The sequence below is a fragment of the Lampris incognitus genome, chromosome 4, assembly GCF_029633865.1.
Source record: "Lampris incognitus isolate fLamInc1 chromosome 4, fLamInc1.hap2, whole genome shotgun sequence".
NCBI classification, from domain to species: Eukaryota; Metazoa; Chordata; class Actinopteri; order Lampriformes; family Lampridae; genus Lampris; species Lampris incognitus.
In genome coordinates, this window is record NC_079214.1 from 7390058 (window position 1) to 7418007 (window position 27950).

The 27950-nt window shown below is 48.4% G+C and overlaps 2 protein-coding genes across 2 annotated transcripts; one reads left to right on the forward strand and one right to left on the reverse strand.

The window, feature by feature from the left end:
- The first annotated feature begins 2511 nt into the window (after positions 1 to 2511).
- slc38a7 (solute carrier family 38 member 7) lies at positions 2512 to 14320 on the forward strand. The gene is made up of 11 exons (XM_056278209.1): positions 2512 to 2777; positions 2956 to 3009; positions 3175 to 3319; positions 6715 to 6859; positions 7003 to 7101; positions 7286 to 7343; positions 7473 to 7587; positions 9983 to 10130; positions 11404 to 11603; positions 12610 to 12661; positions 12773 to 14320. Exons 1-11 carry the CDS (start codon positions 2526 to 2528, stop codon positions 12873 to 12875), a joined length of 1371 nt encoding a protein of 456 aa, XP_056134184.1. The 5' UTR covers positions 2512 to 2525; the 3' UTR covers positions 12876 to 14320.
- Positions 14321 to 14405: 85 nt separating this feature from the next.
- si:ch211-122f10.4 (cathepsin A-like) lies at positions 14406 to 25707 on the reverse strand. The gene is made up of 11 exons (XM_056278208.1): positions 25430 to 25707; positions 23132 to 23243; positions 21579 to 21716; positions 21339 to 21497; positions 21079 to 21170; positions 19726 to 19810; positions 18792 to 18971; positions 18542 to 18687; positions 15705 to 15867; positions 15500 to 15589; positions 14406 to 14734 (listed from the first exon to the last, which is right to left on the reverse strand). Exons 1-11 carry the CDS (start codon positions 25597 to 25599, stop codon positions 14651 to 14653), a joined length of 1419 nt encoding a protein of 472 aa, XP_056134183.1. The 5' UTR covers positions 25600 to 25707; the 3' UTR covers positions 14406 to 14650.
- Positions 25708 to 27950: the final 2243 nt, after the last annotated feature.

Here is a 27950-nt window from a genome sequence, read left to right on the forward strand (position 1 = left end):
ATATGTAACAACACAGAATATGTATTCAGTAACTTTCAGATATATGTAACAAAACAGAATATGTATTCAGTAACTTTCAGATATATGTAACAAAACAGAATATGTATTCAGTAACTTTCAGATATATGTAACAAAAAAGAATATGTATTCAGTAACTTTCAGATATATGTAACAACACAGAATATGTATTCAGTAACTTTCAGATATATGTAACAAAAAAGAATATGTATTCAGTAACTTTCAGATATATGTAACAAAACAGAATATGTATTCAGTAACTTTCAGATATATGTAACAAAACAGAATATGTATTCAGTAACTTTCAGATATATGTAACAAAACAGAATATGTATTCAGTAACTTTCAGATATATGTAACAAAACAGAATATGTATTCAGTAACTTTCAGATATATGTAACAAAACCGAATTTTTATGCAGTAACTTTTAAAAATGCAAATGGGAGCGAGATCTCTTATTAAAATACAACAAATGACACTTGTGAAACAGATGTAATTAGAGAAAAAAAGTCCTGTTACCCTTTATAGTTTAGGTAGATAAAGGTCTCAGTCACATCTGAGTAAAATAATCCTATTTCTATAAATGTCACAGGATCTTTTTTTTAAAGATATGTTATTTTCACGGACCCCTTGCAATGACACCACGGACCACTAGGGGTCCGCGGACCCCCGGTTGAGAAACACTGGTTTACAGTAGCTACGGCTCGGCTGCGTATCTAATACAGTGCGGCTTGGCGGCTTGGGGGTTTTCTACCCCCCCCCTCTCCTGGCGTGCTGTCGTCACGGTACCCGGAAGTGTTCCGGCGGTCCATCAACCGGAAATAAAAACAAAACTACGGAAGCCGTCCAGCCGCGTCGTGACGTCACTACCCAGGTGCCCTCCGCTCTTCCGGGCCGCCGGTCGTGGTTTCTTAACGCTGATTTCTCTGCGACGATAAGAACACGGCGGCTGTGTCACGACCCTTCGCTGTTCTTCCCGCGGAGAAAGAAGAGACATCTGTAATACTCCACGCGGTTGAACGAGGTATATTTGATCGTAATTTCGGCCGAATAGGGGGGGGGAAATCACGTGAGGAGGGGGGACGGTCACATGACTCTTCGCCCATACAAGGCCGCCGACCGCCGCCGCGCCTCAGTCCCTGGGGGAGCGGCGCGAGGCGGACGTGTGCCCCGTGCGCCGGCTTGCGGTGTGTCTCGCGGCGGTGGACGGCCACGGATTCCGCGTGAGACGTAATTACCAGGTAATTAATAAAGCGATGCTAATGAAGGCGGTGGCTAAACAGGATCCATGCCAGCTGGGGGGGGGGGGTCGGGCAGTTTAACGGCGTCAATCGGAGCCGGCGTCGTGCTATGAGGTCACTTTTCAACGTGAGGGACTAGGAAAAAAAAACAACACTTAAATAAACGTTTTTGTTCATATTTCATATCCCATCTCTCTCTAAAAATATATATATATATATATATTTTTTTAATAGTGGTGCAGATGATACATGTGATGTGTTTATGCGAAGAGAAATGGCTGTCTTCAGAGCAATGCACCTACTGGCTAGTAACAGTGTTTCTCAACCCGGTCCTCGAGGACCCCCCCCCCCCCCCTCTAATCCTGCAGGTTTTCATTGTAGCCCTGCTTGCACTTACTCGACCAATCATCTCGCAGCACTTAATTATGCAAGGTGTGCAACGTCTGACAAAATTCATTGCTGATTAGTTGAATAGCTACAAACGGGTACCTATTCAGGGTTGCAAAGAAAATCTGCAGGATAGGGGGTCCTCGAGGACCCCCTATTCTGCAGATTTTCATTGTAACCCTGCATAGGTAGCCCTGCTTGTACCTACTCGACCAATCATCTCGCAGCACTTAATTATGCAAGGTGTGCAACGTCTGACATAATTCATTGCTGATTGGTTGAATAGCTACAAACAGGCACCTTATTCAGGGTTGCAAAGAAAATCTGCAGGATAAGGGTTCCTTGTGGACTGGGTTGAGAAACACTGGGCTAGCTATACTCTGATTCAAGGAAAGCAACAGATGCTGCCCGCCTGTCTACCGTGGGTGCTGTGGTATTAGTTAAAGAAGCGTCTCGCTCAGTGTCATGTTCCTTCTACAACAATATGAAACGCTGAGCCAACTTGACTGTGCCCCGGTTCACATTGTCAGCTAGATATGGAACACAGTGCTTTGTTCACCTGTATCAGTTTGTTTTCCTGCCAGTGCAGATTCCCTGACATGGACACCTTTGTCGTTACAGTTCACTCAGCAGGCAGCTTTGCTCACATTGATCCTGCTGATAACGTCTTGGACTCAGCTGACTCCTTGGTGTCCTGGAATTTGGACGACGGACTCAAAATTTGAACCGCAGTGTGACTCCTTAACCCTTCACCCGGACCGAGCGCCGCTCTCCACTCAGATCCTGGGGGGGTGGGGGTGGCTGGGAAGGGGGGTTGAAGTTTGACTCCGTGGCTGGTGAAGGCATCTCTCCGTCCAAAGTGTAGCCCCTATAAGCCCCATGGCGATCAACACGGACGTGGAGGACTGGGGTGGGGTGGGGAGCGATGACTCGGGAGAGAGGGCCTGGCTGCTGCAGAGCCCCAGCGTGGACTCCATCAGGAACCCGGAGTTGGACAGGAGGGGCGGAGGCGTGTCGGCTACTGCAGCTGTGTTCATTGTCGTGAACGCAGCACTCGGAGCGGGGCTACTCAATTTCCCAGCAGCCTTCAGTATGGCGGGGGGAGTAACTGCGGGGGTGACACTTCAGTTGGTGAGGAGATCCCAGTGAGATAGTCAGTCAGAAATCAGTTCCTTTCCCTGCTGCATGAAAGACGTTTCCCAGCCCAGACAGTATGTCAGCATCCATGTCATACGTCATTAGACATGCTGACTGACATATTGGCAGGAAAACACTTTGTAAAGCTTCCTGTTCTTTCTTTGTGTTTTAGTTCATGTTGACCTTCATTATCAGTGGGCTTGTGATCCTGGGCTACTGCTCACAGGTTGGTGTTGGTTGAGGAGCCATGTTATCCTGCTCCCTTATTCTTGTATTTATTTATTTTTTTCAATTTTCACCTTTACTGTAGTCCTCTAAAATCGTCATAAGTGTTCCAGTAATAGTTTTCTGAAGCGCAATCCCTAGTATTCCTCCTTTTCACTGTAACCAGGCCAGCAATGAAAGCACCTACCAGGAGGTAGTCCGGGCCTCTTGTGGGAAGGTCACCGGGGTCTTATGTGAGGTAGCCATTGCAGTCTACACCTTCGGAACATGTATAGCATTCTTCATTGTCATTGGTGACCAGTTGGACCGCTGTGAGTATTTTTACATTCTCGCAGTACTGATAGCCCAACCTAATTCTACCTGCAAGATGAAGCAGTTCTCTCTCTCTCTCTCTCGCCCACATTTAACCTCAAATTGTTAAGTCAAAGGGTGAAGTCTGGTCATCATCAGGGCTGAAACAATTCCTAGAGGTACATGAATATCAATTTAAGTTAAAAAAAAAAAAACATTGAGTAGAATCTCCATCCTTCAGCTCTCTACAAGATAGCAGTTCGGCAGAACAGACAGAAAACATAGATTTGGGGCTCGGCATCAAAAGTCAGAAAATGTTTAAGGATTTGGAGCATTTTGAAATAAAAATATATGAAGAAAATATATGAAGAATATAGTTGTGCATACACTGTAAAGCTAAAGTGGCCTAATTTAAAAGCATGTCTTCCATGCTCCAACATTTGAAAAAGAAGCATGCAGGATTTACTTAAAGTGGCAATCTCGAAGATTTCCACTGTCCATTAGATTCTCTCTGATTGGTCCACGACCAGAGCTAGTTCCTGCTTATCCTGTCTAGTGGGCCAATCACTGCTCCCTGGCTAAATAAATATCCATTAATATACTATCTTTGGGCGGAACGGTGGCGCAGTGGTTAGCGCGGTCACCTCACAGCAAGAAGGTCCTGGGTTCGAGCTCCGGGGTAGTCCAACCTTGGGGGTCGTCCTCTGTGTGGAGTTTGCATGTTCTCCCCGTGTCTGCGTGGGTTTCCTCCCACAGTCCAAAGACATGTAGGTCAGGTGAATCGGCCATACTAAATTGTCCCTAGGTATGAATGTGTGTGTGTGTGTGTAGGCCCTGTGTGATGGCCTGGCGGCCTGTCCAGGGTGTCTCCACGCCTGCCGCCCAACGACTGCTGGGATAGGCTCCAGTATCGCCACGATCCTGAGAGCAGGATAAGTGGTTCGGATAATGGATGGATGGAATGATACTAGCTTTGTTGGAGCAAGCAGAGCTTCTGTCTGGTTGGTCCATGAGAGAGGAAGTCTTGCCTTATTCTCTCTGGTGGGTCAGTCACTGCTGACTAAAGTAAAACATCAATTCCTCTTGTGATTCATAATTGGAGCTTGAGATTTTTTGTAGATTTTTTTCATCCAGTGTTGTGCCAACGCCGCTTTTGAAAATGCAAATGCTCTCATGAATTGAGAGTGAGCTGAATCATTATTGTTTTATCGTCGTCTGTGATATGAAAATGATCCAAGATTACCAGTTTAAGATGCACAGGAAACTATGGTTACTGTTAACTGTTTTGCTGATCATGCAGTGAAATAATTGAATTCACGCACACAAGTACACGCTACATGTTGTGCCCGTACCTCTTGGATTTAAAATATTTTAGCTTACTTGATTTATTTAGGCCTGTTTAACATGCTGGAAATTTAGTCTGCATATAAAGGATTTAGTTGAGCATGTTTTTATGTGACATGTCAATCTGAAAGTAGGCTATGACAAGACTTTAAGACATTTTACAGCACCAGCTAAGTTGCTTATGATGAAGACCTCATAAAACTTGGGTGGCTGGCTCCTTATGAGTCCCCAACTCCACAGAGTTAGAAAACGGTGCAGAGTAGTGTTTGAAAGGTGAAGTCCTCTAATGGTATTGGAGTAAACTCTGATGCCACTGGGTCAGTTCAGAAGGTATTCTATACTTCAACACCTGTTTGTTGGTTTATTTGTGTTTTTCTCCAGTAAAGCATTTTTCAATCCACGCACTTGGTTTAATCCACAACGTATTTGGCAGAATACTTGATTACCAATCATTTGATCATGTGCAGACACTGTCATTCTGGTTGTGGTTGATTCCGCCCTGTTCTGTTGACCTTTCACATGTGTAGTCACGTGATCCGTCCGTGCATTTACGTGCCCTGACATGCTGACGGTGTTGAAACCTTTTCTCCGTCTGTGATCCTCTTCCTGTATTTGTCACCACTTCACTTATACTTGTGGTCTAAGCCTATCCCTGTTGTGTAATCAATGTTGTGTTGCAGTGCTCTCTTTGGAATGCATGCGTGACGCTTTCACATCTCTCCTCCTTTGTCTTGATGCATGCTCAATAACCCAGGTGAGCAAATCCCAGAAAGGTGAATCAGTTCATCTGCACACAGCGTTTAGTGGGAGAAACGTTTCATCTCTCATCCAAGTGACTTCGTCAGTCTCAACTGACCGCGGGTGTCCCCACCCTTATGAACAGTACAGCTGCATAACAACCGAAACCAACGATTGGTTTCATATGCAAATTGCCGTGACCATTAACTAGAGTTACAGTGGCCATGTGTACTATTCACAGAGGACTGGAATCACAGCATTGTAATATGGAGCCAGTCAAAGAGAGGAGAAGGACAACAGCTGTCTAAGCGTAAAGCAGTGGTGATTCCATATGTGGTGGGAATGTCGGAACAGTGGAGACGTGCATTTTCCAGACACTGTGTCTCGGTTGCTTTCAAACCCCAAAACACGCTGCGCCAGGAGTTGGTCCACCCCAAGGATCGGGTCCCCCGGCACAAACGGAGCAATATACTGTGTGCTGTTAAGTGCCAGGAGGATTTGCATGACTTGTACATCAGGGAAACCAAACTGACTCTGGCAAAGAGGATGGCACAACACAGAGGAGCTAACACGTTAGGTCAGGACTTGGCGGTCTACACCATCTACAGGCCAGTGGCCACTCTTTCAGGGATGAGGAAATGCACATCCTTGATAGGGAGGAATGCTAGTTTGAACAGGGAGTCAAATGCCCCTTTTCCACTACACGGTGCCAGCTGGACTCGACTCGACTCATTTTGTTTTCCATTACTGGAAAGTACCGGCATTTTGGTAACTGTTACCACTTTTCTGGTACCACCTTTGTCGAGGTTCCAGAACAACTGGAGCGGGTACCAAAGTCAATGCAGACCAACTACATTGAGGGGGTACTGTTACGGTGATGGAAAACGACAAGAAGCGAGTCAGAGTTGAGCCCATACCATGTGGTGGAAAAGGGGCAGAAGAGGCCATCTATGTGAAGAGGGAATGACCATCCCTGAACTGGGGGGGGGGGGGGGGGGCTAAGACTACATCTGTTGCTATCCTACAATGCTGTAATTGTAACTTGTCCCCAATCCTCTGTGACTAGTACACATGGCCATTGTCACTCTAGTTAATGGTCATGGCAATTTGTATATGAAACCGCTTGTTGGTTTCAGCCATTATTTACAAAAACGCTGGTTTACTGTGCTGTTTATGAGGTTGGGGAGGAGGGGTACCTGCAGTCAGTTGAGACCGACGAAGTCACTCGGCTGAGTGATGAAATGTCTCTCCCGCTAAACGTCGTGTCTGGATGAACTGATTCAGCTTTCTGGGCCCTCTCCTCATGGCTCTCTTTCTTCCGCCTGGCGTTTAGTGATTGCTGCGGTGGCCCAGGGAACGGACGGCACAGCTAAAGGCCACTGGTACCTTGATCGCAAGTTTACCATTGTCCTCACTGCCGTCCTGATTATTCTACCGCTCTCCATACCCAAAGAGATTGGCTTCCAGAAGTACGCCAGGTACGCACTGTTTTAGATTCAGTGTACGCTCGGCGGTTGAGCGGTTCACGATGCATCGTAGTAAACGGGATCGTTGAAGACACTTGTTTTATGTGTTCCAGTGACGAGTGTCTGAAGTTCAGTTGTTCTGTCTCCTGCTGTAGTGCTTTGAGTGTCATGGGCACTTGGTATGTTACCATCATAATCATTGTCAAGTACATATGGCCCAACAAAGACATGACTCCAGGATACATCCCCACCAGGTGAGCTCTTGGTTCTTTACAGTATACTGCGTCTCATAAGCCTGCTGATTTTGCTTTTGACGGCACATGGCCTCCACGTCCCGTGTCGGACAGCGTTTCATCTTTTTCGCAACTCGCTAAAACACAAAACATCGGCACATTACCAACCATGCCCAGAGTTTTTGAAACGGCCTGTTCGTTACAGTGCATCGTCCTGGACCGCGGTGTTTAATGCCATGCCCACCATCTGCTTTGGTTTCCAGGTATCTGTCCACTTCGTATCATTTGAAATCATTCGGTGGTTTACCTTTTGTGATCATTCACTTTTTTTTCGAGGCGTGAATTCATCTTCCTGCTCCCTCTCTCGTTCTCTCTGCCCGCCTGCCACGCAGTGCCATGTCAGCAGTGTGCCCGTCTTCAACAGCATGAACAGGAGTGACCTGAAGCCATGGGGATTGGTGGTGACGTTCAGCATGATCATCTGTCTCTTCGTTTACACGGGCACAGGTAGGTTTGTCGTGTGTCTTTGCGTTTCTGCCGCAAGAGATATTTGTTGTACGAGTCGCTCTCCTCCGTACTCGCAATGGAATCGCTCGGCCTCCGGGTGGCGTAGCGGTCTATTCCGTTGCCTACCAAGCTCTGAATGCCAAATTCTCACCCTGCCAAGGTACTCACTTTCCGAAGGAGCAACTGAATCCCCCCACCCTTTTTCTCCCCAATTGTATATGGCCAACTACCCCGCTCTTCCGAGCCATCGCAGTCCCAGACTGTTTCGAAGTTCTTAGCCAAGTTATCATCTCCAAAAGCTTTAGCCGTCTCTACTGCACAAAGCTTCACTGTTTCAGGGCTCTTTGCTTTAGCCAGCTCAAGGGAAACAGCACAAGACACCTTGAGAGAGGACTCCTGTGTGGACGTGGCTCTGGTGAAAAGGCTGTGCTGCTCGCTCGGTGTATTTTTCCTTTGAGGTCAGCGATGATGGCGGCTCTGGCACCTCCAGTGTCCATGCCGTATTTGTCTTTGTGCGTGGTATTGTAGTGGTGACTCGAGTTGAGATCCTTCATGGCTGATTTTGTTTCCAGACACACTAAACACATATAGGTTTGCCTTTGAAGTCTGTAAAAAGATGTTCGGTTTCCCATCATGCCTGGAAAACACGGTTCTCTCGGTCAAGTTTTCTTATTTTGCCGCTCATGTCTCTCCTCGTCGCGTGCTGTTGTGGAATAGGCCTGCCGAGACCATGTGCAAGCAGTTGCTTGACTACAGGCTTCCTGTCTTTTGAGGGCGCGCCCTCTGCCAGTGGACAGTATAATTACAATTGGGATCTGGTTCAAATGTGGTCAAATGGCCCGCTTGCTGCCAACGCCTGGGTTCGAGCCACGGGGTAGTCCAACCTTGGGGGGTCGTCCCGGGTCGTCCTCTGTGTGGAGTTTGCATGTTCTCCCCGTGTCTGTGTGGGTTTCCTCCGGGGGCTCCGGTTTCCTCCCACAGTCCAAGACATGTAGGTCAGGTGAATCGGCCAGACTAAATTGTCCCTTGGTGTGAGTGTGTGTGTGGGCCCTGTGATGGCCTGGCAGCCTGTCCAGGGTGTCTCCCCGCCTGCCACCCAATGACTGCTGGGATAGGCTCCAGCATCCCAGCAGGATAAGCGGTTTGGATAATGGATGGCTGGATGGATGAAAACTGACCCGCGGGCCGTACTGAGTGATGATGGGGGGCCGAATGCGGCCCGTGGGCCGCCAGTTGCCCCAGTCTGTTGTAGATCATTTCATAATCAGTAATGCGGGGAGCTTGAAACAAGAAATGAGCCCTGTATTTGCAAGTGGACGTGTTCCAATGTTTTATTACTGCGAATACTGTTTCTGTGTCTGTTCTCCTGCTTGTCTTATTCCGTTGTGTGTACTTTGTTTTATGTGTACTTTTTGAAAATGCCTATCTGTCAGTAGCAGGACTCCTGCAGATATGAAGGCCTTGACTGTCACAAATTTCAGAACCCATAGGCTACGGTTACACTAAGCCATTTCGTGCGACTTACATTCTAAGATCCCATCACGCTAGGCTGCATTAAATGACAGGTCTGGATTTCGTTCACACTCAGTTCCGATCTGCCAAACCATTTGATACGAGGCCAGAAAGATAGCCTATTAAGGGCAAACCCCTGCCGGTTCAGCACCGTGGACAGGACTGGCAGTCGCTGGACTAACAAGTGCAGGGAGAGTGTATTTTTGGAGCAATGGGCGTTTGTTTTCGGGATAACAGGCTGTCGTACAAATGGGCTTTGGGTAAGACAACGTCTGGTGTGGGCCTGACCGTGATTACACAGTTAATAATAGGAAGAAGCACAACCTCAAAAACACTTGACGCCATTTTGCAGGAATGTTTTTTTTCCGGTTAACTTCAATATTGCACGGGACAGTGAAGTCCGAACTGCGATCTGACCACAGAGCTCACGCTGCAGTGTCAGACTGGACGCAGCTCAAATCCGTACATAGTCGCGTGAAAAGACTCGTGTAACTGTAGCCGTACTTGTTCAAACGGAGCGGCCGGTTAAATAAACTAATCAGATAGTGTGATTTAATGCCCCCTTTTCCACTACATGGTGCCGGCTCGACTCGACTCGCGGTGTCGTTTGCCATCACCGTAACAGTACCCCCTCAGAGTAGCTGGTCTGCGTTGATTTTGGTACCCGCTCCAGTTTTTTGTTTTTTTTTAACCTTGACAAAGGTGGTACCAGAAAAGTGGTAACAGTTACCAAAATGCTGGTACTTACCAGCAGTGGAAAACGAAAAAGTCGAGTCGAGTTGAGCCGGCACCACGTAGGGGGAAAGGGGCACAAGTTAGCTGGCCACAGTTCCCTTGGTTTGCTCTCCGGAGTTCTCTGAATGATTCACTCTGTGCTCCTCAGGTGTCTGCGGGTTCCTGTCCTTCGGATCGGATGTCAGCCAGGATGTGTTGATGTCCTATCCCCCTGACGATATTGCTGTGGCCATCGCAAGAGCCTTCATTGTCATCTGTGTTGTCACCTCCTACCCCATTCTGCACTTCTGTGGCAGGTACAATGCGGTCACAGAGTACTTCCTTCCTTTCTGTTAATCTTCTATTGTATCTTCACAGGTTAATCTACAGGTCAATCTACAGGTTAATCTGGAGGTTAGTCTACAGGTTAATTTACAGGTTAATCTACAGGTCAATCTACAGGTTAATCTGGAGGTTAGTCTACAGGTTAATTTACAGGTTAATCTACAGGTCAATCTACAGGTTAATCTGGAGGTTAGTCTACAGGTTAATTTACAGGTTAATCTACAGGTCAATCTACAGGTTAATCTACAGGTTAATTTACAGGTTAATGTACAGGTTAATCTGCAGGTTAATGTACAGGTTAATCTACAGGTTAATTTACAGGTTAATCTGCAGGTTAATCTACAGGTTAGTCTGCAGGTTAATGTACAGGTTAATCTACAGGTTAGTCTGCAGGTTAATCTGCAGGTTAATCTACAGGTTAGTCTGCAGGTTAATGTAAAGGTTAATCTGCAGGTTAATGTACAGGTTAATCTGCAGGTTAATCTACAGGTTAGTCTACAGGTTAATCTACAGGTTAATCTACAGGTTAATTTACAGGTTAATCTGCAGGTTAATCTACAGGTTAGTCTGCAGGTTAATCTACAGGTTAATCTGCAGGTTAATGTACAGGTTAGTCTGCAGGTTAATCTACAGGTTAGTCTGCAGGTTAATGTACAGGTTAATCTACAGGTTAATCTACAGGTTAGTCTACAGGTTAGTCTGCAGGTTAATCTACAGGTTAATCTACAGGTTAGTCTGCAGGTTAATCTACAGGTTAGTCTGGAATGTTTGTCCAAAGCTGCTCAACATCAGAAAAACTGCAAGATGAGCTTAGATTCCTGGATCGCCGCCATTACAAGAAACCAGTCGTAAAACTGCAGAGGTGTGGGCCATGTAACCCAGTGGCAGGTAAAAGGGAGGATAAAGGTGCCAGTATGCGCTCGTGGCTGCCTCATTTTGCTGACAGACTTGGTTTCTGTATTTTGCGCAGCTGTCAAGATTTTTATGAGGGCTGGAGTTTTTCGATCCCTTGGTCTTTTTCAGTGCAGTTTATGATAAATGGCTCCGGTCCAGATGCTGAATCTGTAGAGAGGACATCTAGGAACCTAGACTACCACATGCCTCAGTTGTTAAACAGTTATAACAGGTCCAGGTTATACAGGGATAACAGGTTTATTACAACAGTAATTATTATTATAACAGGTCCATTCTGTCACGGTGGACTTGACGCGGTCCCTCTCAACCTCTCGCGGTGTTTTGGTGCAGGGCCGTGGTGGAGGGTCTGTGGCTGCGTCTCCAAGGCGAGCAGGTGGAGGTGTGCGTGCGGCGCGAGCAGAGGCGGCGCATCCTGCAGACGCTGGTGTGGTTCTGGGTCACGCTCATCCTCGCCCTCTTCATCCCGGACATCGGCCGGGTCATCTCGCTTATCGGGGGACTAGCTGCATGTTTCATCTTCGTCTTCCCAGGTACCATCATCGTCATCATCGTTTACTGTTTTCTTTATGTTTTAATCAGGCCTCTGTCAGGGTTGGGCATACGGTACCATCAGCTATCGTGTTTTGTGGCATTGTATGGGGAGGGAACGTGGACAACGTCACTTCATGATAGACAATGTTGTCCAAATTAGACTGTTACCTAAAATTTCCCACAAAATAAGGTATGAAATATTTAAAGGCAGTAATACTTGAAAACTAGTTTTGCTTTGATATACTTTACATTACCCAACAGTTCAGTGTGATGAACCTCAGTTGCATGGTTAAACATGGTATTTTTGGGCGCCCCGGTGGCTCACTCAGCTGGTAGACTGGTACAACATAAGACGGAGTCCTTGGGCATCTGGGTAGCGTAGCGGTCTATTCTTTTGCCTACCGATACGGGGATCACCAGTTTGAATCCCTGCGTTACCTCCGGCTTGGTCAGGCGTCCCTACAGACACAATTTGCCGTGTCTGTGGGTGGGAAGCCGGATGTGTGTATGGCCCCAGTCGCTGCACTAGCGTCTCCTCTGGTCGGTCAGGGCACCTGTTCAGGGGGGAGGGGGAACTGGGGGAAATGGCGTGATCTTCCCACACACTACATCCCCCTGGTGAAACTCCTCACTGTCAGGTGAAAAGAAGCGGCTGGTGACTCCACCTGTATGGGAGGAGGCATGTGGTAGTCTGCAGCCCTCTCCGGATCGGCAGAGGGGGTGGAAAACAAAACCTATAACCGAGTCCTTACCGCAGTGGCCTGGGTTCGAATCCAGCCCAGGCTCTTTGCTGCATGTCATCCCGTCTCTCCCTTGCCTTTCCTGTCTCTCTCTCTCTACTATCGCTGTCAGATCAAGGCGGAAAATGCCAAAAAAGATATTTTTGCATATGTAAGCAGAGAGTGATGGCTATGTCACGTATTTATCATATTTGCATATCTCCCAGTACTAGCTTCCATGTGTTAACTGTGATGTCATCGTAACGCCTTTGTCCACCTTCAACAGGACTGTGTCTGATTCAGGCCAAGCTGTCCGAGACGGAGCGCCGGACTGCCAGGTGAACTCATACTTGCACTCCGCCGTAGAATCTGGCTTCTTTCGCCGAATGGTTGCGTTTCACAAGCCGGTGCGTTCCTTTCTCGTGTAATTTTGGTTCTCTCGCCTCCAGCTGGCACGGGTTGGTGTCCTTCGGTGTTGTGATGGTTGCCACCGGAGCGTTCATCTTTGGGGTGACCACCACCAACTCCATCTACCAAGACATCAGCAGCTAAAGACTCCTCGCCACCGACCACAGGAGGTAACACGGTCTGTGCCGCTATTAACTGACCGACCCAGTGGAGAGAACGCCTCGCAACACACGTTTTAATTTCGACCACGAGGCTCGTCCCGCGTGGTACTCGTCCTCGCCGTGCTGGAACCGACGTCTGGTTGAACGGACTGATGAGGGACACGTCGCCTTTTTGATTTTTATCGTCAGTTTGAAGTTGCATGTTTTACTTCTACCGTTTTTAAACCGATTCCTTCAGTGGAAGCAGTTTTTTTTCCCCCACACATCCGTGCGGCCCCCTCGGCTCTGTAGCGCCACGGGGAACAAACACGCCTCGGTCAGCAAAACCCGAGGCGCCACGTCCACGGGAAAGTCCAACTGAAATGTTTGTTTTAACATTCGGAAGATCACTGATGTGCAATACTTCCTAGGTTTTAGGTTGAGAACTGACTTGATGTTTGAACCTCGGCAGAGGTTCGGTTTTGTTGCAGAATTCTCCAGCGATGTTTCTCAAATTCCAACTGTCGTCTCTCGGCGAACAGAATTTCTGTTTGGCCCAATGAGTTCACGAATTCAGTCTTCTCTGTCAGCGACATCCAACTCCTACTGCATCGACACTACTTCATGATGGTCACAGCAAGCTGGATTGTGATTACTGTATAACATGAGGTACAAAATGAGATATCACTTAATCTAACTTTAACATGTTATTCCAACATAATTAATCTATGTGAAAGACTTTTACTTCCCGGTGAAGGAAGTTGATTTACCCAGTGTGTCTTTACTTGGAAAAAGGAGCCAAGCCAAAATCTTTCCTCCCCTTTGGACTCTCTCCGCTTTTAATACCCCGAGGTGTTTTGCCGTCTCGGGCAAGTTTCAGCAACCTCCGTCTCGTTCGACTCGTCACCTGCCGCCGTGCCCTTCATCACCGCTTTTTCTAGCTTCCAGCCAGTGATCCCCGTGTGAAGTAAATTCCATGTGTGTCTTGAATTAACACAACTGACAACACACCCGTCTGTCTGTGTGGTAAGTGTATTTAGGAATCAGATTCCAGAGCTGTTGAAGCCATTTCTGTGCTCGTGTCCATGTCTGAGAAAAGGGAACCGTCATATTCATCATCACGACTGTCTCGCACATCACTCCATCATCAGGAGTGCAGGAGCTCCTGACTGTCTGCATGCCGTTAAACACCGGGGCTTCGTTTTCTCTACCAGGTGAACGTCTGTTTTCAGGTTGTTTGTAGTGGTAGACCGCGCAGTTCCTGTCAATCATACTACAGAACAAAGGGAAACGGACAAGGTCTTTTTTACCTCATCTCCCATCATTTCATTAGAGTTCAGTGGCTGTGATACGAAGCTGTATACTGTATATGTGATTGTTTTCTGTGTGTTTTGCCAGCATGAAAGTACTTTTTTTTTTAAAGTATTTTGTAAATCATGAATGTCAAGCTCAAAAGTGACTCGTGGCCATAAAGTTTACTGGACTCCATGTGTAGCAGTAACTGTGATATTCCAATAAAACTCTACAGTCAAGATGTGTGAACGATGGTGTTTAATAAGAAAAGGCCGCCGAGAAAAAAAGAATTTAAAGTGCAAGATTGGTTGAGACACGATTGAAGCTGAGCTGTCATTCAGTCAAGGCACATCCAACTGACCTTTAACCTCAGGAAAAAAAAATTAGTCCAATAAAATGAGAAAACATTTTATCTTTTTTTTCCTCCCCCTGAGAAAAGCGAACCATCTTCACCGCTGGCGAGGCTGCTGCTTACAGCGAGCAGGCTCAGTAGGAACCGTTGGTGATGAAGGACTGGAACATGTGGAACGCCGGTCCCGGAGCCCATTGAGGAACCATGTGACCCGCGCCCTGGAACACAACACCGCTTACCATTAAGTCCCGGTTCTAGATTTATCAAACAAGTCCATTTTTAAAGGATCGCACATGCCGGAGAAAGTACCGACACTGACGGCAACTTTCTCCTTGGTGAGCATTTATGCCGCCCATAATATTGTTTGCTGCAAGTTATGAATCAATGTGGTCAATCCCATGTGCCATTTACACCCTTAGAGCTCCAAAACACATGCAGTTAACTACTGACACCACAAATTACAACTTAAATACGATAAATTACCATTTCTTTATCATCCGTGTAGTTTGGCCGCATCTTTTCTTTAATTAAACGTAGTGTCACGACCGTATGCTGCTGATCTAGTCGTAGCGACGAGCCGTGTTAGACCAAAATCTGGGACCCCTCAGATTATGTGACCCTGTCCTCAAAACGAACCGTTTCGGCCGCCTCCATATATTAATCCACACCAAACCCACGTGTGAAATTAACCCGATGGCCAACCGCATGCATAAACTTCTTACCATCTGACTGCCTGTCTGAAATGGTCCGTTTTTAAAAGCGGGCCCACATAATCTGGCAGGGTCACAGATTCTGTTGCAACACCGGTAGAAACCCCCAGACAAGGAATACCTCGACAGCCATATTGGTATTCCTTAAAATACCAATATGGCTGTCGAGGAACTGCCGTTAGCGCCAACCCTTAGAAGGCATTCTGTCGTTACCTTACCGAGCCAGCGTTTATTTTGGATCTGTGCAGACCGGCTGGAGATGTGGTTGCTTACCTTCACTGTCAGAAAGGTGATGTTTCCAAACCGCTGGTAGAAACCAGCGACCTGCTCATTGAATAGCCAGTGCTGGTACTTGGTGGTGGCCTGGTTGCAGAAGATGGGAGACACGGAGAGCAGCGATCAGGTCAGCTTTTGTATCTGCTTAAATAAAACATCTCGACACAGGTTTCATGACCTCTGTTGAAGCAACGGTTCTTACGTTCTGTCCGAGGTCCTCCACAAACCACTGGTCTCCCAGGAAGTTACAGGCCATGTCGGTGTCTCCATTATAAACCAAAGCCTGGATGCCCACAGACAACAGCTTCAAATAAATCTCTCTCATGGTTGCGTAGAGGGTGGTGTACTGTTGTCCAACGTCATCACTGAAGGAGAAGGAGAGACCATCATAAACGACCCTGATCAACACAGCCAAGAAAGACCCTGATCAACACAGCCAAGAAAGACCCTGATCAACACAGCCAAGAAAGACCCTGATCAACACAGCCAAGAAAGACCCTGATCAACACAGCCAAGAAAGACCCTGATCAACACAGCCAAGAAAGACCCTGATCAACACAGCCAAGAAAGACCCTGATCAACACAGCCAAGAAAGCAAGTAAACCATGTCCCTCCCCTCAACGGAAGCCAGTAAGAATTCAGATTCTTTCAGATCATGTTCCCCCTTCAAAATCCACGAAGTTTAAAAGCAGTTCATACGGGCTGTCCGGGTGGCGTAGCAGTCTATTCTGTTGCCTACCAACACGGGGATCGGCGGTTCGAATCCCCGGGTTACCTCCGGCATCCCGACAGACACAATTGGCCGTGTCTCTGGGTGAGAAGCCGGATGTGGGTGTGTGTCCTGGTCACTGCACTAGCGCCTCCTCTGGTCGGTCGGGGCGCCTGTTCAGGGGGGAGGGGGAATAGTATGATCCTCCCACGCGCCACGTCCCCCCGGCGAAACTCCTCACTGTCAGGTGAAAAGAAGAGGCTGGCGACTCCACGTGGGTCAGCAGAGGGGGCGGAGCAGCGACCGGGACGGCTCGGGAGAGTGGGGTAATTGGCCGGATGCAATTGGGGAGAAAAGGCGGGGGCAGTTTATACTACTAGGAATATAATTGTAGAAAAAAAAAACACCAATATACTTTTCTGTGTGAATTAATTTAGTAATTTTAAAAAGACTTCTGACCAGTTCATCAGGACCCCCCCCCCCAGCATTCTTGTGTTCCACCCCCAACACAGTGTTCCTCAGAACAAGAGAACTTCAGTTAATATTCTTTTAAAAACATTTAAAAGGGTTTTTATTAGGTGTCCTGCTCAAGACTGACAACGTGTGGACACCTTTCTCTGCCTTCAGTCTGAAGGCATGTTGAACGGACAGGTTAGCCTAGCTTAGCTCACCTGCTGCATGTCTACCGGATCATTAGCGACGCCTCACAAAAAGGGAAACGCCCCGTCTCCGGAGCCGATGGTCAACTTTTACTCACTAGCCGAGCGTTAAACAATCAAGTACACACACAAATCCTAAAAATTAGACTGTGGTGTGAACCACTTTTTCCTTAAAACAGTAGTCTTGTACCACAGCGGCGGTGACGCATACCCGTCTTCCATGGTGGAGGACAGAACAAAAGGGAAATTAGGAAAATGGAAGTTTAAGACGAATACCGTAGGGTCCCAATACCACGCCCTTAATACCCACCACTTGTGATGGGACTCATGAGACTGACGTCATGCGAGCTAAGAAGAAGAACAGGTTTCTCTTCTCTCAAATGTACTTTTTTTCTCAAATTTATTTCTGATTTTTCCCTTTTTTCTCCCAATTTAGTGGCCAATCGATCCCCATTTTAATTCAAACACCCACCCTCGTACTGCGTGCGTTCGCCAACTGCCGGCAGTCTCGAAGGAGTCGCCTCCCCACTTTCGTGACAAGGCGACTCCAGGCCGAACCACTGCTTTTTCCGACACACCCAGAGACGCTTTCATGTGACGAACACAAGCCGACTCCGCCCCCCCTCCCCAAGACAGCTTTTGCCAATGATCGCTGCTTCATCGAGTCCGGCCATAGTCGGATCTGACGAGACCGGGGCGCGAACCCCCGGTCCCCAACTGCATCGACACAAAGCCGATGCTTAGACCGCTACGCCACCGCGGACTCAAACTCACTTCTAATGCATCATTTCTGAAAATGTTGCACTTCCAGATCTTACAGAAGGTAGAAACACAACTGACCCAGTACATTTTCACACGTACCCGCAATTCTGAGTTTCAAATAAACAGCTCTGCTCCAGAACAATTCAAAAGATTGTTGTTTTTTTGGGGGGGGGGGGGATTTTTCTCCCCCCCTTTCTCCCGAACTGTATCCTGCCAATTCTTCCGAGCCGTTCCGGTCTCTGCTCCGCCCCCTCTGCCGGTCCGGGGAGGGCTGCAGACTACCACATGAGGAGTCGCCAGCCGCTTTTTTCCACCCGACAGTGAGGAGTTTCGCCAAAGGGGGGCGTTGTGCACGCCGTTCCCCCCAGGCCCCTCCCCAAACAGGCGTCCCGACCAACCAGAGGAGGCGCTAGTGCAGCGACCAGGACACATACCCACATCCGGCCTCCCACCCCCAGACACGGCCAATTGTATCTGCGGGGTGTCCACAATTGTGCCCAACTGTAGACACCTGACCAAGCCGGAGTAACGCGGGGATTCGAACCGGCGATCCCCGTGTTGGTAGGCGATGGAGTAGACCGCTACGCTACCTGGGCGCCCCAAAAGTGTGTATTTTCATTTTAATTCCCGGTAAAACACTGTTCCAACGGTTTTCATTCCCCGAACCGGCTCGAAGCCTCGCCTTTCGGTAACTGTTGGCTTCAAGTTGCCGTCCTTTGTTTGGTGTAACGTAACCCTTTGAGATTTCCTTACGCCTCACCCCAACCACGCACGAGGCGGTACGGCTACACTCGCACTGCTGCGGCGGAAACCCTACACCCCGTTCACGGCCACAGCCTGTTGAATGACCAGCGCTTCGGTTCGGAACGAAGGGCGACAGCTGTGACGACGGCTTCGCCCGTGCGTTACCTGCACATGTCCCACGGCGGCAGCACATCTGGAATATGCAGGGCCTTCCTCACGTCTCCGCGGTTCAGCCAGTTCGTCTGCGCTGTGCCGTTGATGCAGGGCGGCACTTCGCCGAGGGACACGGAGGCCGACGCCGGGAATTCAAACTTGAAAGGGAGACAACACAAATCACGCCGACTCCCGACGGAGGGAAGGGGAACCGGGAGGAGGCCTCGCCACAGTCGGAGGAGTAAAGAGAGAAAACACGTACCAGCGGTTTGTTGAGGGGAACGTTATTCCGGCGGCTCTCCCACTGCTTCCTGTAATTCTTGAACAGATGGGTCATGCTCCTCTCGTAGCCCCTGTGGGATTTGGTGCCACCCTCACAATTCAAGTAGAGCGCGTAGTTGTTGAGGCCACTGGTGTATACGATGCTGAAAGCAACCTTCACCTGAGAGGGAGAAGAAAGTAGACGAGGGGACCATTCCCATCAGTCAAGCCCAACTCCCGGTCCATTTAGGATGTACTCGGTGTGCATTTGCTGTGGCGAGCGGGTCCATAGATGGTCCACTACAAATATTTAGGTTTGTTCTTTTTTTGCAAAGACCCTTTTGCATAATTCACTTCATACCCTGGTCCATCCATCCATCCATCCATCCATCCATCCATCCATTATCCAAACCACTGATCCTGCTCTCAGGGTCACGGGGATGCTGGAGCCTATCCCAGCAGTCATTGGGCGCCAGGCGGGGAGACACCCCAGAAAGGCCGCCAGGACATCACAGAGCCCAGTACGGCAGATTCACCTGACCTACATGTCTTTGGACTGTGGGAGAAAACCGGAGGAAACCCACGCAGACACGGGGAGAACATGCAAACTCCACACAGAGAATGACCCGGGACGACCCCCAAGGTTGGACCACCCCGGGGCTCGAACCCAAGACCTTCTTGCTGCAAGGCGACCACGCTAACCACTGCGCCACCCTTGTCTAATCAGCATTACTGGATGTGCAGATTTGGATCGTTAGATATTCATCTGGATGCTGTCAGACAGGGTTGTCCATCTTTCCATGTAGGTACAGCATCACACCAAGGTGAAGGTATTACCTGTGTAAGTCTATGAGGTAATTACTAGAAACTGAAGGTAGAAGCAGAATTGGCAGGTGAGCGGAAGTGCGTTGGTGAATACATACATACATACATACCAGTATGCTGCAGGTTTGCACAGTGGAGTTGTAAAAGTTACAGCCTCCCTTATCACAGCAGTTTGTGTTGAGGTCACGCCATAACCTGCAAAGAAAACACTGCTTTAAGACGCCATTTACCACATCACCCGAATCTCATCAAGTAAGGCGGGTTAAACTACGCCGACTCCGACCACGCAGGTTACAGATTTACCGCCAGCGTTTCCCCCCACCGCCACCTCACCTTTGTACAACACATCCAAGTCAAGTTTGCGAAACGTTCGGCAGTGTAAATTCAAGTGATATTTCTCAACATTTTAAGAACAATATGAACAAGCACCGATGTGGCAGCTGAAGGCAACAAAGCTGTAATTTATCTATACGAAAAATTCACAAGATGACTTCATGACCCCCCCCCCCCCCTCCTTTATCTCCCCAATTGTATCCTGCCAATTACCCCACTCTTCCGAGCCGTCCCGGTTGCTGCTCCGCCCCCTCTGCCGATCCGGGGAGGGCTGCAGACTACCACATGCCTCCTCCCATACATGTGGAGTCGCCAGCCGCTTCTTTTCACCTGACAGTGAGGAGTTTCACCAGGGGGACGCAGCGAGTGGGAGGATCACGCTATTCCCCCCGGTTCCCCCTCGAACAGAGGAGGCGCTAGTGCAGTGACCAGGACACACACCCACATCCGGCTTCCCACCTGCAGACACGGCCAATTGTGTCCGTGGGGACGCCCGACCAAGCCGGCGATCCCCGTGTTGGTAGGCAACGGAATAGACTGCCACGCCACCCGGACGCCCCCGAAATAACATTTATTAATGCATATCTGGAAATGTCTAATACTCTAAATTTGTTCAGTTTCATTTATAAATCCATTTCGTGTTTCACACCATTACAATAAAACCTGTGTACACATTCCCAAAAGCTACATCAGCACGAATTTGACCAGCAAAACTCAAGCTTCCATCCATCCTTTATCGGGCAGCAGGCGGGGAGACACCCTGGACAGGCCGCAAGGCCATCACACACACACACACACACACACACATTCATACCTAGGGACAATGTAGTACGGCCGGTTCACCTGACCTGCATGTCTTTGGACTGTGGGAGGAAACCGGAGCCCCCGGAGGAAACCCACACAGACACGGGGAGAACATGCAAACTCCACACAGAGGACGACCCGGGACGACCCCCCAAGGTTGGACTACCCCGGGGCTCGAACCCATGGCCTTCTTGCTGGGAGGCGACCGCGCTAACCGCTGCGCCGCCCAAATTCAGACTTTGTACATTTAAATGTAGGTGGACTTGTTTTATCAACATGTTCTTTCACCATGAAACAGTCAGTGTGGGACTTCATGTGCTACTTACTCTTCTCCAAACAGGCCGTGGTAGTAACCAAAGTAGATCAGAGATTGGTCATTGAGAGCCCAGCTACTGAGGCCATTCCCCACTGCAAAACCCTGGAAGAACAACAACCGCCAAGTAGGAACACAAACCCTCGTGAATGTGTGTTTATTCTCAGAGGACTCACAACAGAGTATGAAACTGCTGCGGCGTTTTTAAATCAGGCTGTCGGTAGTGCCGGCGAGCAAGGCACCCGAGTCACCGCCGGCGTGAAGCGGCCTCACCTTGAAGTTGAGGCGGGCCGTGCCGAAGGCCAAGCGCAGACTCAGCGTCGGGACGTAGATGCCGCCGTAACTCTCGCCGAAGATGAAGAAGTCGTTCCGAGTGAAGTTTGGAAACTTGACGAAAAAGTTCTGCAAGGCTCGACAGTTGTCTTCCGCCACCTGACAGGGAAAAGCACGAAAACGAGAGCTTACTGAATATACAGCCGATGACGACCTTTGCACCCCTGAAATCGGACTCACCTGGTCGTCGTCGGTTTTGTACTTCTTGTTGTCCGAGTAAGAATAACCCACGCCCGCGGGAGACTCCAGGTAAAGGATATTGGCGATCTTGTTCCAGCTGCATTTGTTCTCGTACAGCGTGGCTCCATCATCGTTCACCTGGGGATGAAAACCCAACATTTCAGTCCTCCGCCCCCTCCCATCTCTCTCTCCCTCACATACACACAGCCGGTGTGACGTCAGGCTACGGTTTTTTCTTTTTTTAACATGGCGATACTGGTCATGTGGCTCGGGTCCTGGGCTCATCATATAAGTCCATTATAATTCTGTTATCCTCTTTCAACGTTGTATTGTGCAGATTGTGTAAACGCAACATCATTGCACGTTGTCGGTCTTGGGGAAGAGAGCTCCTCCTCCGATGCTCTCCCTGAGGTCTCTCCCCGTTAAAGGGTTTTTAGGGAGCTGTTCCTCATCAGACGCGAGGGGGGTCTAAGGACAGGAAGTTGTGTTGCTGTAAAGCCCCCTGAGGCACATTTGTGATATACAAATAAAGTAGACTTGACTGTCCCCGTGGCCCGAACGCACACCACCAACTAATCCTGTTTTGGGTACGTAGTGTGTTCACGCCGGGAAACGGACAAAACGAAGTCTCCTTTAGGAGGACGGCATGAATCCTGAATCTGCTGGGCTTACGAGTGTGCTGCCGGCGCACATTTGTCTCACCGTGTGACGCATTTCGGGAGCCGAGCAGCCGGGAAACTTACCAATAAATGCGAATCTCGCCTCTTTTTTGGGTAAATTAACACGAGCGAGAAAACAAATCAACCGTCGTCTATGCCGTCTCAAATGAGATCGGAAAAAAATAATTAATTAGGGGGGGGGGGGCGGCACGGTGACGCAGTGGTTAGCGCAGTCGCCTCACAGGAAGAAAGTCCTGGGTTCGAACCCCGGGGTAGTCCAACCTTGGGGGTCGTCCTCTGTGGGGAGTTTGCATGCTCTCCCCGTGTCTGTGTGGGTTTCCTCCGGGGGTCCGGTTTCCTCCCACAGGCCAAAGACATGCGGGTCAGGGGAACCCGCCGTACTGCATTGCCCCTAGGTGTGAATGTGGCGGCCCTGTGATGGTCTGGCGGCCTGCCCAGGGTGTCTCCCCGCCTGCTGCCCAGTGACTGATGGGATAGGCTCCAGCATCCCCGCCACCCTGATTGGGGTAAGCGGCTTGGATAATGGATGGATGGGGGGAAAAAAGGCAAAGACCGTTTTGATAACCGTTTGAGATTGGTGGCGTTTCCTCCTTTGCAGTTCTGCTGGTGCACACGTTGCACCGTTTCCTGTTAAGTTAACGTACCAACCATCTTTTTTTTTTATCTTGCTGCTACTTTTGCTGCAGGGTTGGGGAGCCGAAACATGAGCATTTGACTCTCTTGTACTTGTGTGTATAATGAGACGTAACAAATAAAGGATCTTGAATTCCTCACTGACAGTAGCCTACCACGAAGACACGTGGTACCTAGCGGATACTCAGCGGTGTACGTGCATAGTAAGGATCCGGGACACAGATAAGCGAGTGTGCTCACGTGAAACGGGCCGTTCTCCGACAGGAAGCCGTCCAGCGAGCTGCACCCGGGGCCTCCGTTCAGCCAGAGGACCAGCGGGTCTTTGACCGGGTCCCTCTGGGACGTCACAAACCTGAGGATGAACGACAGACCGAGACCGTTAGTGACATCCTAGAAGTCTGCTGAGATAACTACCCCCTAGTCGGGTCCGTTCCACACACGCCCGAACGCTTGTCTGTGGACTAAGCAGACCCGGACACGTAGAGGAGGAACATTACACCGCGTGTTGCGCTGCAACCAGGCCGGGTCCAGACCACAGTACACTGGAAATCCAGAGATTCAAATTCAAACGACTTCATTTCAAACATGCAAAATAGAAGAAAAAAATGACCAAGCATAAATAAAACCAGAAGAATTCAACAAGAATTCTCAAATGGAGAACCCGACAAAAATTATGTTCGAAGAGGAGCAGGAGGAAGTTACTACTTATAACTTCCTGCTCCAAGGCTCAGTTAATGGAGCCAAATAATAAACTTAGTTTTTTTTATACAAATCAGAGTGTCACTCAATAACTATCTCACAATGACTCAATTAAAAAAAAAGCAATTGAAACAATAAAACAAGAAAAACAAAAAAGGAGGAAGAAACATCAACTGCATCCGCCATGGGTTTCACGTCATGAGGGGAAGAGAAAATGAAAATAAATCTGTGAATGTTCTCCTTCATCCAGGTCATGGTTCTCCAAAGGAGTTGAATCCAGTGCAACTGGACTTGGTATATATCCGTGAAGACGTTTCGCCTCTCATCCAAGAGGCTTCCTCAGTTCGTGCCTTTCTTAATGTCTTCACGGATACATACCAAGTCCAGTTGCACTTGATTCAACTCCTTTGGATAAAATGAAAACAAAGTGATTTTTCAAGAGAGACCAGCCTTACACACTCATCCCTGAGTGTACACCCAGCCATTCAAAATAACTGCATTTACCAACAAATCCAGAATACACCGGGGGTTGGTTCTCACACTTGTTACTACGCCAAGGTCCACATCTGATTTTACTCAAGGTCAGAGGTCATGGATGACTGGCGTGGCAACACAACATTTCATCGACCCACTTGTAATGTTTAAGCGACATACACTCAGGTTCAAAACACATCCCAGCCTAGTGGGACGAACAGCATCGTTTTTCCACATATTGGTGGTACTGGTGTGTGTCCCCCCCCCCCCACCACACACACACACACACACACACACACACACACACACACACACTTGCAATAAATGTAGGGCCTCTGAGTCACTCCATTTGGACACAGAACCTATTCTAACCCACATGACCTCAGTACTGAAGAAGTCACGGGTTGAACCAGCCCATCTGGACACAACGTGTACCGACAGAAACGTTTCGTCACTCAGCTGAGTGACCCCTTCAGTCTAAACCAGAGGTGGGCAATGTGATCCAGAAAGGGCCGGTGTCGGGTCCAGGTCTTTGTTCCAACCAAGCAGTTACACACCCGATTCTGCAGGGGTGGCTAACCATGTGCCATGGAGAGCCATGATGTGTATGCAGGTTTTCATTCCAGGTGGTTTCACCCAGCCGGACTCCACACCAGGTGGTTTCACTGATACATTCGGCTGAAGGGTTCGGTTGAAGGGTTGCTCATCAGTGAAATCCCCCTGGTGTGGAGTCCGGCTGGAATGAAAACCTGCACACACACATGGCTCTCCATGGCACATGGTTAGCCACCCCTGTGCTAGTCTTTGCTAAGGACCTCGATTTGTAGACTCAGGTGTGCAACTGCTTGGTCGGAACAAAGACCTGGACCCACACCTGCCCTTTCTGGATCACGTTGCCCATCCCTGATAGAGAGTACCGTTACTGACTGCAGGTTTCCCCACCCTTATAAACGACACAGTGGCACGAAGACAGCACCGAGGAAGGTCACCAGAATTGAAAACACATCCACATACTAGTTAAACGCTGCTGATGCGAGACTAATTTAATCCAGTGGTTTTCACTCACGTCCTCAGTTACCACCAGTACTGCCGGATGTTTAATGTACCAGCTGGGTCATTACATCCACCTGTCGTTCCAGCCTCCAGTCAGGCAAGTTCGACACCTGCAACAGCAGGTGGATGTAATGACCCACCTGGCCCAACAGGACGCCAGCGGTTCTGGTGTACCGTGATTAAACGTCATCAATGAGGGGAAACTTCATACGACGTCTTCCACGAACACTCGGTCCAGACGTGCTGAGAGAAAGAGACGCCTCTTCCTCCATTACTCCGCCTTCCTCTTCTCACACCTGAACCCCAACTCACCAGTAATGCAGGAACTTGCCCGGTCCGGCTGACAGGTAACCGGACCACTGACGGTACGCGGGTCTGAACGACATGCCGGGCAGCCGGGTCACCTCGTCCGGGGCGTACTGGGCCCGGGACCCGAATCCGGATAGAAGCAGAAGAGCCACCGCTAAGAGATCCGCCGACATGCCGAGTGATGAGGGGATTGATCCACCGCTACAGAAGCAGAACCATTCCGGCCGCTTCCTTAAAGACACGCGGGGGGTCACATGACCGCGCTGCCCGACTTCCGGTCACATGACCACAACACCTGACGGCAGTTTTACTTTGGAGCGGCGCTGCGTTCATGAACGTCTTAGTTTAAAACACACGTGTAAACTACTAATAAGACCCGTCAGCTAACGGGTCCGACCCTTTATCGAATCCGGGCAAGAAAATAACCGGTTACAACACAGTAATAAAAATGATTTTAATCCGGAACTGACCCGTAATCTGTTACGTGTACCTTCCACAATTATACTGCTCTTTCACCACTAGGGGGAGTCTCCGGGACAGATGAACGATAAAGACAGCGGAGAAGAAAAGGAAGGAGGAATTCGCCTGACGATGTCCCGGAACTTCCGGTAAACTGGGGTTTCTTGTGTTTGATGGTTGAGATATCGTTTATCATTTATCATTTATCATTTATCATAAAAACAAAAGGTGTTGGCCTTCTCGCCATGGCTGTTTCACTCCTCCCGGCCGGGCTGCTGCATAGGGAGGGCGGCTCTTTGGGACGTGACTGGCCATCAGAGATGAAGAAGGACGGATCGTAACGGACGTGTGCTTACAAAACGCTGAATATAATGAGAACTAGAAGAACCCCGCTACAATGTAGCGGTTTGGTTCTCCACCCGTCTAAATCTCCCTCCTCTTCATCCTGCCAGCTAACCGCCTCCCCCCTGCCCCTGCCCCTAAACCCCCCACCCCCACTCCCTCCCCCCAAATGCTCAGAAGCATCCGAAATGCCGAGAAAAGTGGTTTTTAGCCATTTTCAGAAAATGCATATTTTGCATAGTTATGCATAATTATTATAATTATTTTAATTTTCTGCTATTTCTCTGGTCCTCTCTGGAACAATACCTACCACCTCCAAAAAAAAATTAGGGTCATAAGTGCATTTTTGCAAAAATGCATTTATTTTGCATAATGCCAAAACATTTTTTAAGTCCGTTTTTTTTTTATATAGGTGAAAAAATCAAAGATGCTCAGATTCATCTGAAATGCCGAGAAAAGTGGGTTTTTAGCCATTTTTAGAAAAATGCATATTTTGCATATTTATGCATCATTATGCATAATTTTAATTTTCTGCTATATTTTTAGGTGCCCCTGATCATCCCCAGTAACCTCCAAAAAGAGTCGAGGCCCCAAGTGCTTTAGTTTGGCCCTTTATAGACTCACACACAGACACACTGAAAATACAGGAGTAGACAACGCCAGCCTTTCAGAGTGAGCATGCCAGGCACTGCTTTGTAAAGGAATCCTCAGTCTCCATGGTACACTTACAATTACGACACATCTTTCCGATATTACACAGAATAACATTTTCCAATTGTTCTCCCTAAATACTCAGTTTCAAGGTGAATCGGTTTAAAATCCGCTTCACTTTTTAAAAATTCAAAAGCTAAAAATACTGCTCTGTCATTTTACTATTGCACACACCGGTAGAAAACTGCAGTGATCTTAAATTCTCTTCAAGCACAATTGGCACACTTCCAGAAATGAATAACTAACCGGCGGCCTTGAGAAGTTGGACTTTCACTGTGAAGTCCAGGAGCAAAGTTATGGTTAATCTCGACACAGCCATTCAGTTTAACGACTCGTGCCATACCCATCATAACTGGCCTCGTTATCTGCGGGGGGGGGGGGGGTGTGTGTGCAGTGACTTGGTTGCTAGGCAGAACACACTAATGCAGTGGTTCTCAACCTTTTTGGGGTCCTGGACCCCCTGCGTATTTTTGATCTACCCTGAGGACCCCTCCCCCTGATCTTGGGGGAGGGGGGTTGCAATTTGATAGAAACAGTAGAAACTGCATTTTAAATTGCATTATAGCATTTATTCACTCTTTGGGGCAAAAATAAGAGCGTTCAGCTGTAACTTAGATATAGTTAACAAAACAGAATTCTTATGCAGTAACTTTTAACAATGCAAACGGGAGCGAGATCTCTTATTAAAATACAATAAATTACACTTGTGAAACAGATGTAATTAGAGAAAAAGTCCTGTTACCCTTTATAGTTTAGGTAGATAAAGGTCTCAGTCACATCCCAGTAAAATAATCCTATTTCTATAAATGTCACAGGATCTTTTTTTTAAAATATATTTTATTTTCACGGACCCCTTGCAATTACACCACGGACCACTAGGGGTCCGCGGACCCCCGGTTGAGAACCACTGCACTAACGAACATCGTGCATCCATCGTTACTATGGGCAAATCTGCTCGTACACACCCATAGGCACTTCCAGCCCTGACGTTTGACTCAGAGACCAGTGCAGG